At 44.5% G+C, this 16,679-nt stretch overlaps 1 protein-coding gene across 5 annotated transcripts; it reads right to left on the bottom strand.

The window, feature by feature from the left end:
* Window positions 1-600: 600 nt before the first annotated feature.
* GSTA4 (glutathione S-transferase alpha 4) lies at window positions 601-14,941 on the bottom strand. Of its 5 annotated transcripts, XR_825695.1 has the most exons (8): window positions 14,636-14,727; window positions 13,574-13,678; window positions 7,735-7,786; window positions 6,038-6,170; window positions 5,054-5,195; window positions 2,930-3,061; window positions 2,027-2,156; window positions 1,032-1,201 (listed from the first exon to the last, which is right to left on the bottom strand). XR_825695.1 is itself a non-coding variant. In XM_010845251.1 (7 exons), the coding sequence occupies exons 2-7, from the start codon at window positions 13,658-13,660 to the stop codon at window positions 1,079-1,081; spliced, it is 669 nt and encodes a 222-aa protein (XP_010843553.1). In that variant the 5' UTR covers window positions 13,661-13,678; window positions 14,636-14,728; the 3' UTR covers window positions 601-1,078. The 5 variants fall into 5 exon arrangements, 3 of the variants coding, with proteins under 3 accessions (XP_010843553.1, XP_010843555.1, XP_010843552.1); XM_010845251.1 differs by lacking the exon at window positions 2,027-2,156 and having other exon boundaries at window positions 601-1,201; window positions 14,636-14,728; XM_010845253.1 differs by lacking the exons at window positions 2,027-2,156; window positions 14,636-14,727 and adding an exon at window positions 8,682-8,763 and having other exon boundaries at window positions 601-1,201; window positions 13,574-13,659.
* Between the last annotated feature and the right edge of the window lie 1,738 nt (window positions 14,942-16,679).

The following is a 16,679-nucleotide window of genomic DNA, read 5'->3' on the forward strand; positions in this document are numbered from 1 at the left end:
AAAACAGTACTAAGTCATACTTTTAGTTCTTAAGTGCAAAAAAAACTAGAAGTCCCTAAATAACCATTTGGGTAATAACAGGATAAAAGTTATATATATTCATATTTTCTTACACTTATGTCAAATATAACTGGAAGGATATACAAAGGATAATGATGTTTACCTGCAGGGAGCAGAACTGAAAAGAACTGGGAGGCAGAGCTGGAAACACTTCCAACAATATAAGTTCATTTATTTTTGGCTGTGCTGGGTCTTTGTTGCTGCGCACGGGATTTCTCTAGGTGCAGCGAGCAGGGGCTGCTCTCTGGTTGCAGTGGGTGAGATTCTCACTGAGGTGGCTCCTCTCGTTGTGGAGCACGGGCTCTAGAGCACATAGGCTTCTGTAGTAGTGGTGTGTGGGCTTAGTTGCTCCATGGCATGTGGGATTTTAGGTCCGGGACCAGGGATCAAACCTGTGTCCCCTTCATTGGTAGGCAGACTCTTAACCACTGGGCCACCATGGAAGTTCTTGTATAGCCTTTTGTATATTTTTGATTTTTGAACCATGTGAATGCATTATATATTCCAAATAATTTAACTTAAAAATTCTAGCAGCAGGGCAATGATTTGTAAATCCTTTATTTTAGTGAATATCAAAGGCATTCATCACTACCACGGATCTATTATAGCTCAGAGGAGAGTTACTATCTAGTAAAAACTCCATTGTTATTAGACACTAAAAACAGGAAGAGACTGGAGGGAGTTTAGAATGGGATAAGGAGAGGACAAAAGCTCAGGGGACAGACGATACAAGGTCCTACCCATCCCTGTACCAGGAAATGAACAGACAGAGCAGATCTAACTTAAAGGCTGATCTCTCCAAAAATATTTCAGAAGAGGTCCTGTAACAATCACTCACTGGACCAAAAAAACAGGTCGATGTTTCTCAAAGAGATATTAGGACATGAAAGACCAACTTAGGAACAATATACACAGCACCACGACAGAGCTGGATCACGGCAGCCTGGCTTCAATTAAGACACTACTGTGGACACATCAATCTCTGGGGGCAGTGCTCAGTCACAGCTGTACTGCTGTCCTATGGCATGAAGATGTTGTACACGGTTCTCACGTAGATGTCATCGGGGGGAGGCTTCTTCTTGCTGCCAGGTTCAAGGAATTTCTTAATTGTAGGGATATTACTGATTTTCACTGTGTACTCCTGAAAAGAGAAAACGCAAAAGTTCAAGGCTAAAATTGAACTTGAACTTCAAAGCTGCTCAGTCATGTCCGACTCTTTGCGACCCCATGGACTATACAGTCCATGGTGATCTCCAGGCCGGAATACTGGAGTGGGTAGCTGTTCCCTTCTCCAGGGTATCTTCCCAACCCAGGTATCAAACCCAGGTCTCCTGCACTGTAGGTGGATTCTTTACTGGCTGAGCCATTCTATGAAAATACGGTGCTGCAAAATGGCCCATCAAAGTGTCTGCAATAAATATTTGTTACAGGGATCCAAACAGAGCCATAATCCAACATCTGCTGAGGGGCTGATCTGTTGGTATTATTTACAATCTGCCACAGTGGCTGGGATCTAGACCAGGCTTTATGCAAATCCACACCACGATGTCAACTTTTTTCAGAGACAGCAAAATAATAGAATGGGATTATACTTGCTTAAAGAAAAAAGAAGGACAAAAAAGACATGCTGCTGCTGCTAAGTCGCTTCAGTCATGTCCAACTCTGTGTGACCCCATAGACGGCAGCCCACCAGGCTCCGCCGTCCCTGGGATTCTCCAGGCAAGCACACTGGAGTGGGTTGCCATTTCCTTCTCCAATGCATGAAAGTGAAAAGTGAGTGAAGTCGCTCAGTCGTGTCCAATTCTTCGCGACCCCGTGGACTGCAGCCCACCAGGCTCCTCCGTCCATGGGATTTCCCAGGCAAGAGTACTGGAGTGGGGTGCCATTTAAGTACCTCAAATATATTGCTCTAAGAAGAAAGTTTAAATAGAAATACTTTTAAAATTCATCAGACAGTACAAGTTACATTTTAAGGTTCAGCTTCCTTGGACATTTTTACTTCTATTAACAAATGAATTCTCTTTCCAGCTATGTGTGGACGATGGCCAGTTGCATTTTTGTAACGTAGGGTTCAAGACACCAGATATTCATGTAAACTGCAAAGAAGAAAAAGAAATCTGTTTTCATTCATAGAGTCAAATCTTAACAATTTTCAGTAATTGAGAGGAAAAATCCATTTGATCTGGTAAAAATTCTAAATTATATGGGAACTGAACATCCATTGTCTATAATTATTCTAATAAAATCTTTCAAAATAAAGAGGTCATTTACTTAAAAAGCTACCATTTACCAAATGTCTCCTGTGTACAAAGCACAGCCTTAATTAAGCATGTGTACAAACATTATACAGAAGTATTCACACATATGTCACTAATATTAACAAAAACTCTAGTATGGAATTTGTTCCAAGAGTGTAGTCACGCAGCAGTCGAGAGACAACTTCTTTCATGTGTAAACAACTGCTCAGCTCTAAGGGCCTGGGAACCAGAAAACCAATTTCAAGTCTGTACTTTCATTTCATTTTAATAACTAGAATCTAGCTTCCCCGATGGCTCAGTGGTAAAGAACCTGCCTGCCAGAAGCAGGTTTGATCCCTGGATCTGGAAGATCCCCTGGAGAAGGAAAGGAAATAGCAACCCACTCCAGGATTCTTGCCTGGGAAATCCCATGGACAGAGGAACCTGGCAGGGTACAATTTATGGGGTCACAAAACAGTTGGACACAACTCAGAGACTGCACAACACCACCACCATAATGAGAACCAAAAATATTACATTCACACACACAAACACAGAGCCAATTAATCAACAGACATTGAAGGAAGGCCTAAGAGTTGTGGGTCAATCTTCTAAAACATTAGTTTATTTACCTGGAGGTGAGGGAAGGCAGACAGGATATTAGGAATTTTCTCTTCTAGAGCCAAAATGGTCTGGAGTAGAATTATGTCTGCAAGACTCAGCTGATTACCAACAAGAAACCTTTGTCCATGACCCCGTAAAACCTGCAGGGTATAAATGTTTTACATCGGTTACAATGGTCGACATGGAGAAACTAATATAGCTATGGAATCAGTGCAGCATCTAAGAGCTGAAACCATGGCCTTTTTCTTTTATCTTTTTACAAATAACATCAACTAAGAGGAAGTTCCCTAAGAGAGAATGAGCAAAAAAGGTGTAGAAATGACAGCATCCATAGGTCTCTGCTTTATAACAGAATGAGACCCTGAAAAGCAGAAGGAAGTATTAATTCTGGATATAGCATCTGGTGCTTTAAAAGGATACAGCTATTCTGTAAATGCGTCAGCAGAAAAGAATTAGTCCTGATGCATTCAGGAGATGGTGGGAAGGATGTAAGAAGTAAGCCACTGGTCCTGTCCAAGGAGTCTAATCTATTTCCCAGTTCTGTGTTTCTATGACAGTCAGGACTCACAGTCGTAAACTAGACACGACAGTGAAGAAGAAAAAAAAAAGCAGGCTTCCTTTAACATCTAAGATCCCCTGGAGAAGGGAATGGCTGCCTACTCCGGTATTCTTGCCTGGAGAATCCCATGGACAGAGGCTACAATCTGTGGAGTCGCAAAGAGTCAGACACGATGGAGCGACTAATATTTTCACTTCACTTTCAAGACCAAGAAAATTAAAAGAATGAGAATTCATCCTGACTCCCATATTGAGGGTTAGGTGCGGAGATTCACAGGAATAGATGGCGATTGGAAAGAAGCAAGGAACAGGGGGAGACCAGGGGAGAGCCCCTTTGCAGATATGTGTATGTGCGTGCATGTGTGTGTGTATGAGAGAGAGAGAGGGACTCTAAGATGATTCCAAATCAAACAGAGTGACTGGAGCCAGACTGGAGAAAGACAGAGTCTGGAATGTAGTCAGAGGCCAGAGTTCCAGTCCTGGCTCCCACCTTAGGCATGTCACGCAGTCTCTCTGTGGTTCTATTTCATTATGTGTAAAAAGAAGGTAACAGGATTGGTGGTCCAGTGGGTAAGAATCTGCCTGTCAATGAAGGGGACACGAGTTTGATCCCTGGTCTGGGAAGTTTCCAAGTGCTGCGGAGCAACTAAGCCCTCGTGTCTCAACTACTGAAGCCCACGCACCCTAGAGCTCGGCAACGGGAGAAACCACCATGATGATAAGCCCACGTGCTACACCTAGAGAGAAGCCCTCATTCACCACAACCCGAGAAAGCCGGTGTGCAGCCACAAATACCCAGTGTAGCCATAAATAACTAACTAAATAAGAAAGTAATAACTTTTAGCCCGTATGTTTGGCGGAGTTCTGACGTAGTCTGACTCACAGGGAGACAGAAGCTGGCAGTGACCCTTATCCAAGACACCTGTTCCTCCCTCACCACAGCCCATTTCTGCATCATCCTATTTTACATTCACAAAGTTCCTGCAGGCAAGAGACCATGAAACCAAGGGCAGAAACACTCAGAAAGCACCTCTCTTCCTTCTTATCTACTTCCACGTCAATGGCCAGAGGAAATCTGCCAATTCCCGGCTTTTACTTGCTCTTGTTTTTTAACTGAGGCATTTAAAATAATCCTTCTCCATTGAGGAAAAGAGAGGAGGAGTTGAAGTTCAGTAAAACAGATACCGTAATGAGACAAGAAAGAGAACAAAAGGGAAGAGAAATAAAACAGCCACGGTTCTTCTCTTCATATCCAACTATCAAGTAGGATGGAACGAAAGAAGGAAGGAAGGAGCTGGCTTCTGCTCTCCTGTGTCCTGTACAGGGTGCCACCTGGCAAAGGCAAGCAATGATAGTGCATACAGAGGTGAGCCTGTATCTTGGCCAGAGAGCACGGAAGACTCTGGAAGAGTAGGGGAGGCTCCAAGACATGCTGGCTTTGTGCTGACGCAACCGTCAGCTCTTTGGAACCCAGAGGGCTGGTCTAGCAGGGCTCAGCTTTTACTCTGCCTGAGCAGAAGAGGGGTGTTTTGTGGTCTGGTGATGCTGTCTCCACAGGCTTAGCTGCCACCTACCTTTTCGAACACAGGAAAGTATCTAATTATAGCCTTCTGGGCCATATTAGCCACTTCCTTTTGCTGATCGTCTGGTTTGAGGAAAGGATGCATGATAAGCAGTTCCAGAAGATCCAGGGTCCCCTCCACATACATGTCAATCCTTCAAAACACACACACAAAGCATTTTCTCAGTGGCCCCTCATTGGCTCCCACAGCTAAATATCCAGAATGCTTTTCTCTTACAGCTCGGGCTACTTAAATATCAAGAAGCATTCATCTCCACCTGTCCCTTAACAGCAAAGATGCAAAGTCAATTCTAGTTATAAATCAGAAAACTTCTTCAGAGAAACCCATCACAAATCTCGAAGTACCAGAGTCATGGATGTCCTTTCACCCATGCTCAGTATGGGTACAACTTCACATTTGTAAAAATAGTGGGTACCATTTACAGAATACTTGGTGTGTACGAGGAGTGGTGCTAAATACCCTACATCTAATATTTCATTGAATCCTACAGCATTATGAGGAATATACTATTAGTACCCTCATCACACTGGAAACTCATCAGGACACTAGAGCCTAACACTTTGCCCAGGGACATGATCCAGGAGGTACAAAGACCAGGCTCTGAGTTCAAATTATAAGCCAGTGCACAGTATTCTGGGCCTTGAATGTCACAGCAGCTTCTGATTCCTAATATTCAGTGATAATAGATTTGCAAGAACAGTAAAAAAAAAAATAAAATCAAAACATTTAAGGATGCAGAAACCTCACCACACCCCAGACACAGTCTCTAATACCCAAATTCAATCCTTTCCCCTCATTTTACTCAGACTCTCTGTACTGACTTTCCAAGTGGTCTTGATGACCTTTCTGGAGGTTTGTTCCTTGTTTGTACTAACGATACAGGACATGCAGTGGACCAGGGGGCTGTGGAGGATGGCTAATGAGCTAAGCATTGCTAGAGGTACAATTGAGAACACCCCGGAGGAGCCACAGTACAGGGTTCTCTCCTTGAGGTCTTTGCCGAAGAGATGGTGCTTGTCTGCGATGTAGTGGAGGATGCTCCGGGTCTGCACCAGCTTCATCCCATCGATTTCAACCATTGGCACTTGCTGAAACAGCAGGTGGTTACCTGGGAACGGAAGCCCGGAGTTAGACGTGCTCTCTCCCCTTTCCCCCATCCCTCAAAAAATACTCTGCTGAATGGGGCCACAGCCTTAAGAAATAGTGTAAAGCTCCCCCAACTTCATTCAGGGGTGCTGATTTAGCCATAAAACAAGACTTAAAACTAGCATGAACATAAACCTTTCAATTTTCACCCCAGGAAAAACACTTAGTCTCAGTGTAAGGGGTGAGGGGTAACACAGTGAAGACATCTCTTTACAGAGCTGTGCTGGCCAATACAGTAGCCAGTAGTGGCATGCGTATAATTAAGCCTTAATTTAAATTGAACTTTTTATTATTTTTTGTGTGTGTGTGGCTGAGGCATGCAGCTTGCAGGATCTTAGTTCCCTGATTAGGGATTGAACCTGGGCCCACAAGACTGAAAGCCTAGAATCCTAACCACTAAGCCACCAGGGAACTCTAAATCAATTAAAAATTTTAAAGCTTAATATTTTTTTTGGCTGTGCCTGTGCCATGGGGCATGCAGAATCTTAGCTCCCTGAGTGGAGATTGATTCCAAGCCCCACTGCAGTGGAAGTGCAGAGTCTTAACCACTGAGTCACCAGCAAAGTCCTAAAACTTTTGAAAAATTTAAAAGTCACTTCCTTCGTCCCCATGGACACAAGTGCTCAGGAGTCACGTATGGCTGGTGGCTCCTGCAACGGCCAGTGTAGAACACAACAACCCATCTGTGTAGAATGTCTATGACTGTGTCACTTGGTCAGTCTGATGATGAAGCCCAACGTTCAGGCATCCACTTCCACAGCCCACCTACTGCCAAATACGCAGTCACCGGTCAAAAAGTCACCCCTTCCTTTCTTCAAGAAGACTGTCTCAAACACTTTACCTACACCAAACCCCAGGAAGAGTCACAAGCATAGCACACAGCCCAGTCCTGGAGGGCTTGAGGCGGGTTGAGGGCAGATGTATACTCAGCACATGCGCAGTGTCACTCCTGATGGAGACATCACAGCCCTGCAGAGCTGGTCCCTCTCCAGGGATCCCTGAGTTGGGCCTCAGGACCCTGCTGATGGCAAAGAAGGAAGCTGCTTACAGGGGTCTGGGTGTGGAGGGAGAGTGGGACCAGGAGTTAAAGGCAGGCCTTTCACTGCTGTCTCATCCGTTTGGTACTTACTTGAGAAAGCAGCCCAGTGTAAACGGGGACTTTTATCTGCACACTTCAAGCAGATGCTTCAGGTAATATGTAAGAGGTGGAAATTGAGGAGGGAAGGGATGAGGGAGTGGAAGAAAGAGGGGAAAAGGCAGAGGAAAGTCGGGGAGGAGAGAGAGATGGAAAAGGGCTGCTCAGTGGACAGAGGGAAGAACTACTCCCCCTCTGATTGGCTTTTATAGAACTACTGAAAATCAAGTGATTTTCTAGCAATTTCGGCCACTGTTCCCTCTTGCTTATCTGGTTTTAGGATACTGTTCTGGACGTTTAGTGTCAGCTGAATCTTTGTCCTTCCACTTAAATCAGCATTATCGACATTAAAAAATCAGCATTATTGACAGTAATACATTTTTATACTCACCATCCTGCAACTTCTGCAACTGTTCTTTTGTTTCTAAAAATTCTTCGTCAAACTAAATTAAAAAAGACACCCCCCCAAAAAAGAAGGGAAATGTCATTATGGTTTTAGGACCAAAAATACCAAGTTAAACTGCCCAAAAAACAGACAGAAAGAACATACTCAGTACCCATATCTTGGTTTCTAAATATCCCTGGGCTCCCAGGGGTAAAATTTGATTCTGTTATGTCAAAAAGTGAGGATGTACTCAAAGACAAACAGATATATGTCAAAGCCCTAGCCACGTTTGGGACAATTCAAGTGATATCAGGCATAGATGAGAATCAGATCAGATCAGTCGCTCAGTCGTGTCTGACTCTTTGCGACCCCATGAATCGCAGCACGCCAGGCCTCCCTGTCCATCACCAACTCCCGGAGTTCACTGAGACTCACGTCCATCGAGTCAGTGATGCCATCCAGCCATCTCATTCTCTGTCATCCCCTTCTCCTCCTGCCCTCAGTCCCTCCCAGCATCAGAATCTTTTCCAATGAGTCAACTCTTCACATGAGGTGGCCAAAGTACTGGAGTTTCAGTTTTAGCATCATTCCTTCCAAAGAAATCCCAGGGCTGATCTCCTTCAGAATGGACTGGTTGGATCTCCTTGCAGTCCAAGGATCAACCAAAAAAATCCTTGTGTCCATAAATGATGATTCCAAAAAAAAAAGAAGAAAGAAAGCTCTTTTCCAGAATTAGCACTAATTAATGCAGAATTGTTCCTAATTAATGATAAAATTAGAAAATCACCAATTTTCACCCTATAATGTAATAACTGACTCTGATAAGGATCAAGATGCTGAAATCGTTGGGTCATTGGGCATAGAGTATTTACACAAAGCATCATCCCGCAGGTTACTTATTATGACAAAGAAAAAATGTCTCTGCAGATGTGGAAATCCCACCATCCACCTACCCAAGTGGTCAAGCTCAGTTCTCCACTGGGGCCACCTTGAGGCATCCCACGCTCTCTGCTGGGACAGTGAAGATACAGCGACCTGCAGAAACAGCATCCCAACCAGTTTAACCTGGACGGAGCTGCAAGGTGAGACGGGGGCGTATCCAGAATGTGCGACACTCTGCAGTATACAAATGGTCTGCACTCTTTCCAACCTCCAGAACTGTTTTTTTTTAAGCTCCTCCAGGATGCGCAGGTTTGGAAGCCAGTTGGGGGGACAGACTTTCTGCCTTTGCGGCTCCCGCTCTGTGGTCTTCATCACTTGTCTGGCTCCCGTTTTCCTAGACATCCATCTACTTCCCGACTGAAAGCATGAGCCCTGCTCTCAAGGGCAAATCTTTATTTACAAGGGATTCAACTGTAGCTAGGTAAACCTCCTCTGAAAATTCTTCAGGCCATTTGGCCTCCAAGTCACATTACTGACTCTTTATTTCTCTTGGCAGAAATTCATACGAGAGATTCAATTCCTCCATCACACATTCCTTCTCTGTTAAGTGAAGAGTATGAAAGAAAAGAACAAAATGTAGATTCTGCTCTAGATGAAAAGAGAATAGAGACAACCACCAAGTGTCTAAATCTTGATTAGATCTTGGATGAGGGAGTGGTAGTTATAACTACTAAAGAGATACATTTAACAGCTATATAGACATTTGGGGCACAAGAGGCAACTTCTGAATTTGGGTTGTATATAATATGTTGTAAAACTGATGTTATTTTCTTAGTTGTGACAATGATATTACAGTTATGGGGACAATTTTATTTTTTTCTTAACAGGAAGACACATGCTGATGTCTGCAACTTACTTTCAAATGATTAAGAATAAAAAAAAGCAGAGACAGAGGAAGGAAGGAGGCAAACAGCAAAATGTTAGCACCTGGTAAGTTTAGTTGAAAGGTATCCATTTTACTATTACAACTTTTCTGTAAGTTTTAAAGTTTCCAAACTAAAAGTTTGGGAGGAAAAGAAACACTGGAAAGTCCCTTTTCTTGTGACATATACAACATGCTCGAATATACTGATGTCCTTCTCATGCCCATTGAGGCCCCAAGTCCCTGGGTGGTTCCCAGTCGAGCCTGTGCCTTGCGCTGCCCCTCACCCCATGTCATCCCAGGAAGGACAGAGCCGCAGCACAGGCCTGGCCATTCTTTCGTCTACCTCACCTAGTCGACCAGAGGGGCATCAAGATGATGGGGTGAAGGCATGGCTTCTCCTATTCCCAGCCCTCCTGTGTGAGGAGAGGGCCTCGGTGCCCCTAGAGGCACTCCATCTGGCGCCCAGGAAACAGTAGCCTCAGGGTAAGAATGTTCTGGGCGTTTGAATGCTCAGGCGGTCAGCTGTGATGCCGAGGTGTTTCCACTGCACCACTGCTCTCACACTTTAATGAGCCTGATCATGTATAAAGCACATGAGAAAGCGTGTGTATGTGCCAGAACCCAGGCCCATCCCTCAAAGACTCACGTCCAGTAGCTGGGAGAGACCAGGAATGTGCATGAAAAAAAAAAAAAACAAGCCTTTCCAAGCAACGTGGATGGACCTAGAGATTAACATACTAAATGCAGTAAGTCAAAGAAAAATATCATCTGACACCATGTATATGTGAAATCTTGAAAAAAAATGCCACAAATGAACCTGTTTATAAAATAGAAACACGTTCAGACATAGTACACAAACTTATGGTTACCAGCGTGGGGAAGAGGGCGCAGGAGGGACACATTAGGGGTTTGGGATTAGCAGATATACAAAATATTAGTAGTATTAGCAGATACACAAAATAGATAAACAACAAGGATCTAATGTATAGTGCAGAGAACTACATTCAGTATCTTGTAATAACCTATATCGGAAAAGAATCTCAAAAATATTTATAACTGAATCACTTTGCTGTACACCTGAAATAGTATAAATCAAATATACTTCAATAAAATTTCTTTTTAATTCCTTCCAAATGTCTCCGATTCTGGTTTTTGACTCCTGGGAACATGTAGCAAAATGCATGCTCTCTCTCACTAGAGAAACTCTCTCGTGTCAAACTTTATAATATTATTGGTCTGTAAGAAGAAACTGGCACCGGAACAGGAGGTGAGACGGCGGGAGACAGAGGAAGGTAAAAAGCGCACAGGGCTGAGCTTGGAGGAGCTGGAGACTGTCTGGGGGCTGCCCCGGGGCTGTAAGGACAGACAGTGTGTGGTTTCTGTCCACACAATCAGCGGTCTCTGTTCCCTGACGGGGTGCTGGTCCCCCAGGGGATCCTCTGGAGACGTGCCCCCATCCACATCATGCACTCCCTCCCTCTCCACACACCCTCTTCTTCTGAGCGAACTGCCCAGAAGTCCTGAATGAGGAGTGTGTGGCCTTCAAGTCTTCTTTTTTTTTTGGTTATTTTTTTAATATAAGTTTATTTATTTTAATTGGAGGCTAATTACAATATTGTATTGGTTTTGCCATACATCAACATGAATCCGCCACGGGTGTACACGTGTTCCCCATCCTGAATCCCCCTCCCACCTCCCTCCCTGTACCATCCCTCTGGGTCATCCCAGTGCACCAGCCCCGAGCATCCTGTATCCTGCATCGAACCTGGACTGGCGATTCATTTCACATATGATATTATACATGTTTCAATGCCATTCTCCCAAATCATCCCACTCTGGCCCTCTCCCAGAGTCCAAAAGACTGTTCTACGCATCTGTGTCTCTTTATGTCTTCTCTTTTACACTGTTCATTCCCCCTCTTCACAAGGAGGATCTGACTGGGTTTGGGAGTCTTTGGGCAAATGAAGCTCCAAGCAGCCAAGACGCAGCATCCAGGACACAGCAGGGTCTGAGGACTCAAACCAACTATGAGTTGGAAGATGCTGACTCCTGGAATTAGGCCAGGCTGCCTCCCAGCAGGTGTGAGGCACCTGGTTACTGGGATGTGTGTGCTTTACATGTCAGGCTCTACCTGACACTGTGACCCTGGAAATCACGAACTCACCCAGCTGCTGTAGCCCGGCCCTCCTGACTATTGCAGACCTGACTGAACACAGATGTGGCTGAAAATGTCTTTGGGCGCAGACATGGGAGGGATCCCTGAAACCAACTTTGGGGCATTGCTCCTGTAAACCACGTGGTCAGCCCTCATGAGGGAGGCCAGTCTTTCTCCTGGTTAGAGAACCTGGTCAGAGTGGACTTGAGACCCATGCCCCACACTGGGCTAAGTAAGTACCCTACCCTACCTGCCTGCCTGGTCTGGGGGAGGTGGATAATAGGACTCATGCTCCCTTTTGTTTAACTTACTTAGGGTTGGGTTGCTATGAGTGTAACCAAGAATCCTGACCCACAGCTGAGTAGGAAGCACAGAATGAAGCTAGGGAGGAAGGGATTCGGACAAGGGCTTCCAGTATCTACATATACAAGACAGCAACTGCAAGCTCAGAAGCACACAGGGTCAGACAGGTGACATAAACAAGCCAAACAGGCTCAAGCCAAGGGATCAAGAACTGTTGCCCTCTCTTCTCAACACAACTAGAGAAAGTGTTCTGAGATCATAGGGAATGGTGGAGACTACATAAACTAGAAAGGTCCATCTGCAGGGGCTGTCCCTCTTAGAGTCAGCAACGGCTGCCCTATGAAAATGAGGCCCTAGGAGCATCAGATCTTCCAACTTCTCAAGAGAAGTCAGAAATCAGAATCTGTATATAAAAATGGTATCAACTAACAGAAAACTGTAAAATGCTGTGTGGTGAGATATAATGACAGGCAAGGAAACCAAAGCCTAACCAAACCAATAAATAAAAAACAAAACCCCAAACCCAACTATGTTCATTTATCACCTTTGGAGTTTGGTAGGGTCATGACTCATTATTCTGAAAATTGATAGAATCAAGCATTTATTCTGCTTTTCTTAAATGAACTGTAATGTGCTTTAAGGTAATTAAGAACATAACCAGTGAACAAATACTCTTTATAAGAGAATCACAGTTCAACTTAGGTGAAATAACAAAAATAGAAAAATCACCATTTTGTAACCCCTAACAACGGTGATGATCAAGGCTGCAAAGATGGTGGCTGAAAGGGTAACAGAGGAAAACTTCATACTGTGGGAACAGGCTGATGTCAAGGAAACACAATGATCACACTCAGCAACGCTGAAAACGAGACAGGTTGACGTCACGTGCCCGTGATGTCGCATATGAGAAACATGTTCACACTACCACTTTTGCTGCAGTCTGGCAGGGAAAAAAAAAGAGAAGGAGAAAAAGGAGCCTGGATTTGATCAGACTTCTGGATCCAATTAGTAGTTTACAGGAAACAGACAGAAGAGGGGAACAGGTTAAAATGAGAGTAAATCCATCAAATTCAGAATGAGGGGCATTTGACAAGCAGTTACTTCCACAAGTCGCCCCAGGAACAACCACAGACACGCACCCAAATCGTGACTACTAATATCTGTTTTATGTTTCTATCAAGAAGCAGCTCCAAGAACGGAGCAAAAATAAGACCAAAACCACTGTGGGCCAAAGGATATGGGCATGCAGGGGCTTCAAGCCTGAAGTCACTAAAGTAAATAGGAAACAGATCTAAACCTAGAGATTTTATAGTCACCAAGTTCTGGGTGTAATTGGCAAATTGCAGGTTCATGCCTGTTTTCCTCATTATAAATACTTACTGGTGGTAGATCAGAAGCAAATGATTAAGGCTTAAAGTAAAAGAGAATTTCATCAACTACACTCCATTTAGAAAAAGAAAAATTCTTGAGAGGAAGGACTCTTCTGACTCACTGAAGCAGGTCTGTAATATTACCGGGAGAGGACAGAGCTCAACGTTATAAGACAAATCTGTGCAGAAACACCAGTATAGCTAGGGTACCTCGACTCCGGCAGCAGCTAACACCCATCGCACAGATTCCATCCGGCCTCGTCCGTTGGGATAGTGGAGCTTGGGTTTCGTGGCCATCACGGCCTTTCAGGTTTTCTGAAATACAAACGCAGCACTCCTCGCAAAAGAACAGCCTCAATTTCGCGTTCTCAGTCCAGTATTCAGGGGCTAACTGAATATTCAGGGTTTTGACAAACTGGGGGGTTCTGTGGGGGTTGGGGGAGGAGGGATTTTGTGGGTTTCTGTTTTTTGTTTTTAAACTGCGTTTGCCCTCAATCAATAAAAACAGACTACCATTTTAAAACCTTAAAAAACAACCACCACCTTTGCCTTTCAAATAGTTTCATAGCTTTATGATTTATTATTCTGGATCTTGGGAAGCGGGGGGCTATTTCCTGTAAAGACATTTGGGCTAGCAGCACAGGACTTCACAGAATCACCACACCATATACTTTGACCTTTAAAATCTCAGATTTCCCAAATTCGGCCTGTACAGGCCAGACCAAGGACCGCGGAAGAGACGTCCACACCCATGGAACCTCTGCAAAAATTCACTTTCACACGCATCAGATTCGAGCCTCACAGCAACAGAAGAAGGAGGGGTCAATTATTACTATTGTCCGCAAGACGTGCGTCTGCGGGCAGGGCCCGGGGTGGTGGCCCCGGGCCCTGCACACCCCCGCCTCCCCTGGACAGAAGCCCCCAGGCCCTTCTTGCGCCCAGGCCACCGCCTGGCACCCGAGACAGGCTCTCAGCGCTCCGCGCGGCCGCTCAGTCCGCGCTGGGAGACCATCAGAGCTTGCCTTCCACCCAGGGCTCTGGACTGCACAGAACGGGTTAATAAGGATACGCACGCCGACCAAGCAAGACCCCTCACCCCAACCCAGGGGTCCGTGTCTGCCGGGATAGGAACAGGGCCGCGGGAGCGAGACAGGGATAGATAGGATGAATGCGGGGTGATTCCAGGATGAGGAAGGAGCGTGAGAGACTCGGAGCCGCGAGAAACAAGAAGAGGGGGGAAGGGGAGGTGGGAGTGACAAGAGGGAGACAGACCTGGCTCCACTCGGAGTGACCAGAACCGCACAAAGGCGCCCAGCGAGCGGTCTGCAGCCGGGGGACCCGAGGGCGCCGGTGGGCGAGGCTCCAGAATATTTCACCAATAGAGACGGCAATATTTAGCATGCTCCACCCATCTGCAAGGCATGCTGGATGCAACTCCAAATCAAGCCCGTTTTAACAGCAATTTTTGCAATTTGAGGGAATAATTTTTAAGTGTTAGTTAGGTTTGGACCTTAGTTTAAGATATATTTTAGAGATCCGGCATTTAGAAAACAAAGAAAAAGTCGACATATTCTTAAAGACAGAAGTTTCTTGTAGTTTATATACTGCGCGAACTACCACACTTTTTCGGATGTGAGGGCGATCTGGTTGCGACATCTGTCACCCCATTGATCGCCAGGGTTGATTCGGCTGATCTGGCTGGCTAGGCGGGTGTCCCCTTCCTCCCTCACCGCTCCATGTGCGTCCCTCCCGAAGCTGCGCGCTCGGTCGAAGAGGACGACCATCCCCGCTAGAGGAGGACCGGTCTTCGGTCAAGGGTATACGAGTAGCTGCGCTCCCCTGCTAGAACCTCCAAACAAGCTCTCAAGGTCCATTTGTAGGAGAACGTAGGGTAGTCAAGCTTCCAAGACTCCAGACACATCCAAATGAGGCGCTGCACGTGGCAGTCTGCCTTTCTTTTGACTATTTTACACTTTTTCTATTTCTATTAATATGTAACATTTCACACTTTGTGTGTGTAAAATGTATAATGAGTGTTTATACATACTTACATATAATATGGAGAAGGCAATGGCACCCCACTCCAGTACTCTTGCCTGGAAGACTGCAGTCCATGGGGTCGCACAGAGTCGGACATGACTGAAGCGACTTAGCAGCAGCAGCACATATAATACAATTAATACATAATTGTATATAGTTTATTCTTCATGTATTTTTAATTTATATATATATGTATTTCCTCTTTCCTCCTTTCTTCCTTGACTCAGTGAATCCTCTTGAGCCTCTCCTTCATTTCCTACACTTTCGACAAAACTGGTTTAATCCACAGCACCTTCTTGGATGGGAGGAAGTGGGGGCCTTGGGGTAGAGGTGTCAGTGGGGCTACAACTATAATCTGGGTGGTAATTAAGCTAGAGCTTTAAAAAATATTTTAAGACTATCAAAATTATTATAGAAAAATTCACACAAATTTTAAGGTTAAAAATGTATGCCTCCAAAAGGCCTATTTCTTGTTTCCTGAGGCAGCCTCTCCTATTTCGCAGACTATAGATGTTGATTATTGTTTTCACCCAGGAGGGGTTCTTGAAATTACCTGGCTTGAGAAGCCTGTGCTGCTGATCAATTACAGCAACTGACAAGATCAGATTTTATTTTCTGTAGATTTCTCTGGCAGAAACAGGGAGAATGACCTGGGACTGTTCAGGGTGGGGAAAGAGAAACCTGGAAATATCCGTGTGTATTATAGTATAGCATCATAAATTAGAAGAAGATAGATAAGAAAAGGTAAGATATTAAGGGGGTGGATGGGAGGAAGAGAAGTCTAAACTGATGTCCTCTCCCTAAGCACACACACACTTTCTTTTCCATCCTCCTTATTTACTTTTCTGAACATTTATTGTCATATAATATACTATATATTTATTTTGTTATCTATCTGGAATTTTGATAGAATGTAAATTCCAACAGGTTAGGGGGTTTTCATATTTCTTAAAATGTACCTTTGTATACCCTGATCCTAGAATAATGCTTAGGGCAGAGAAGACATTCAGAGAACACTTGTGGAAACAAACAATGAACAATGCTTTGGTTTCTAGCTCCATAGAGATTTGGGGGACATAATGAATGGGTTTGTCTTTTATTCTCACAAGCCACACACTTGTAAATGTCACTAGACAGTTGAAAGGCCAGTGGGAGGTTAGGGTTAGCAGATATAAGCTGTTACATATAGAATGGATAAACAACGAGGTCCTACAGTACAGCACAGAGAACTATATTCAATGTCCTGTGATAAACCGTAAGGGAAAAGAATAGTAAA

Source organism: Bison bison, unplaced genomic scaffold, assembly GCF_000754665.1.
Source record: "Bison bison bison isolate TAMUID 2011002044 unplaced genomic scaffold, Bison_UMD1.0 scf7180017864214, whole genome shotgun sequence".
Taxonomy (NCBI): domain Eukaryota; kingdom Metazoa; phylum Chordata; class Mammalia; order Artiodactyla; family Bovidae; genus Bison; species Bison bison.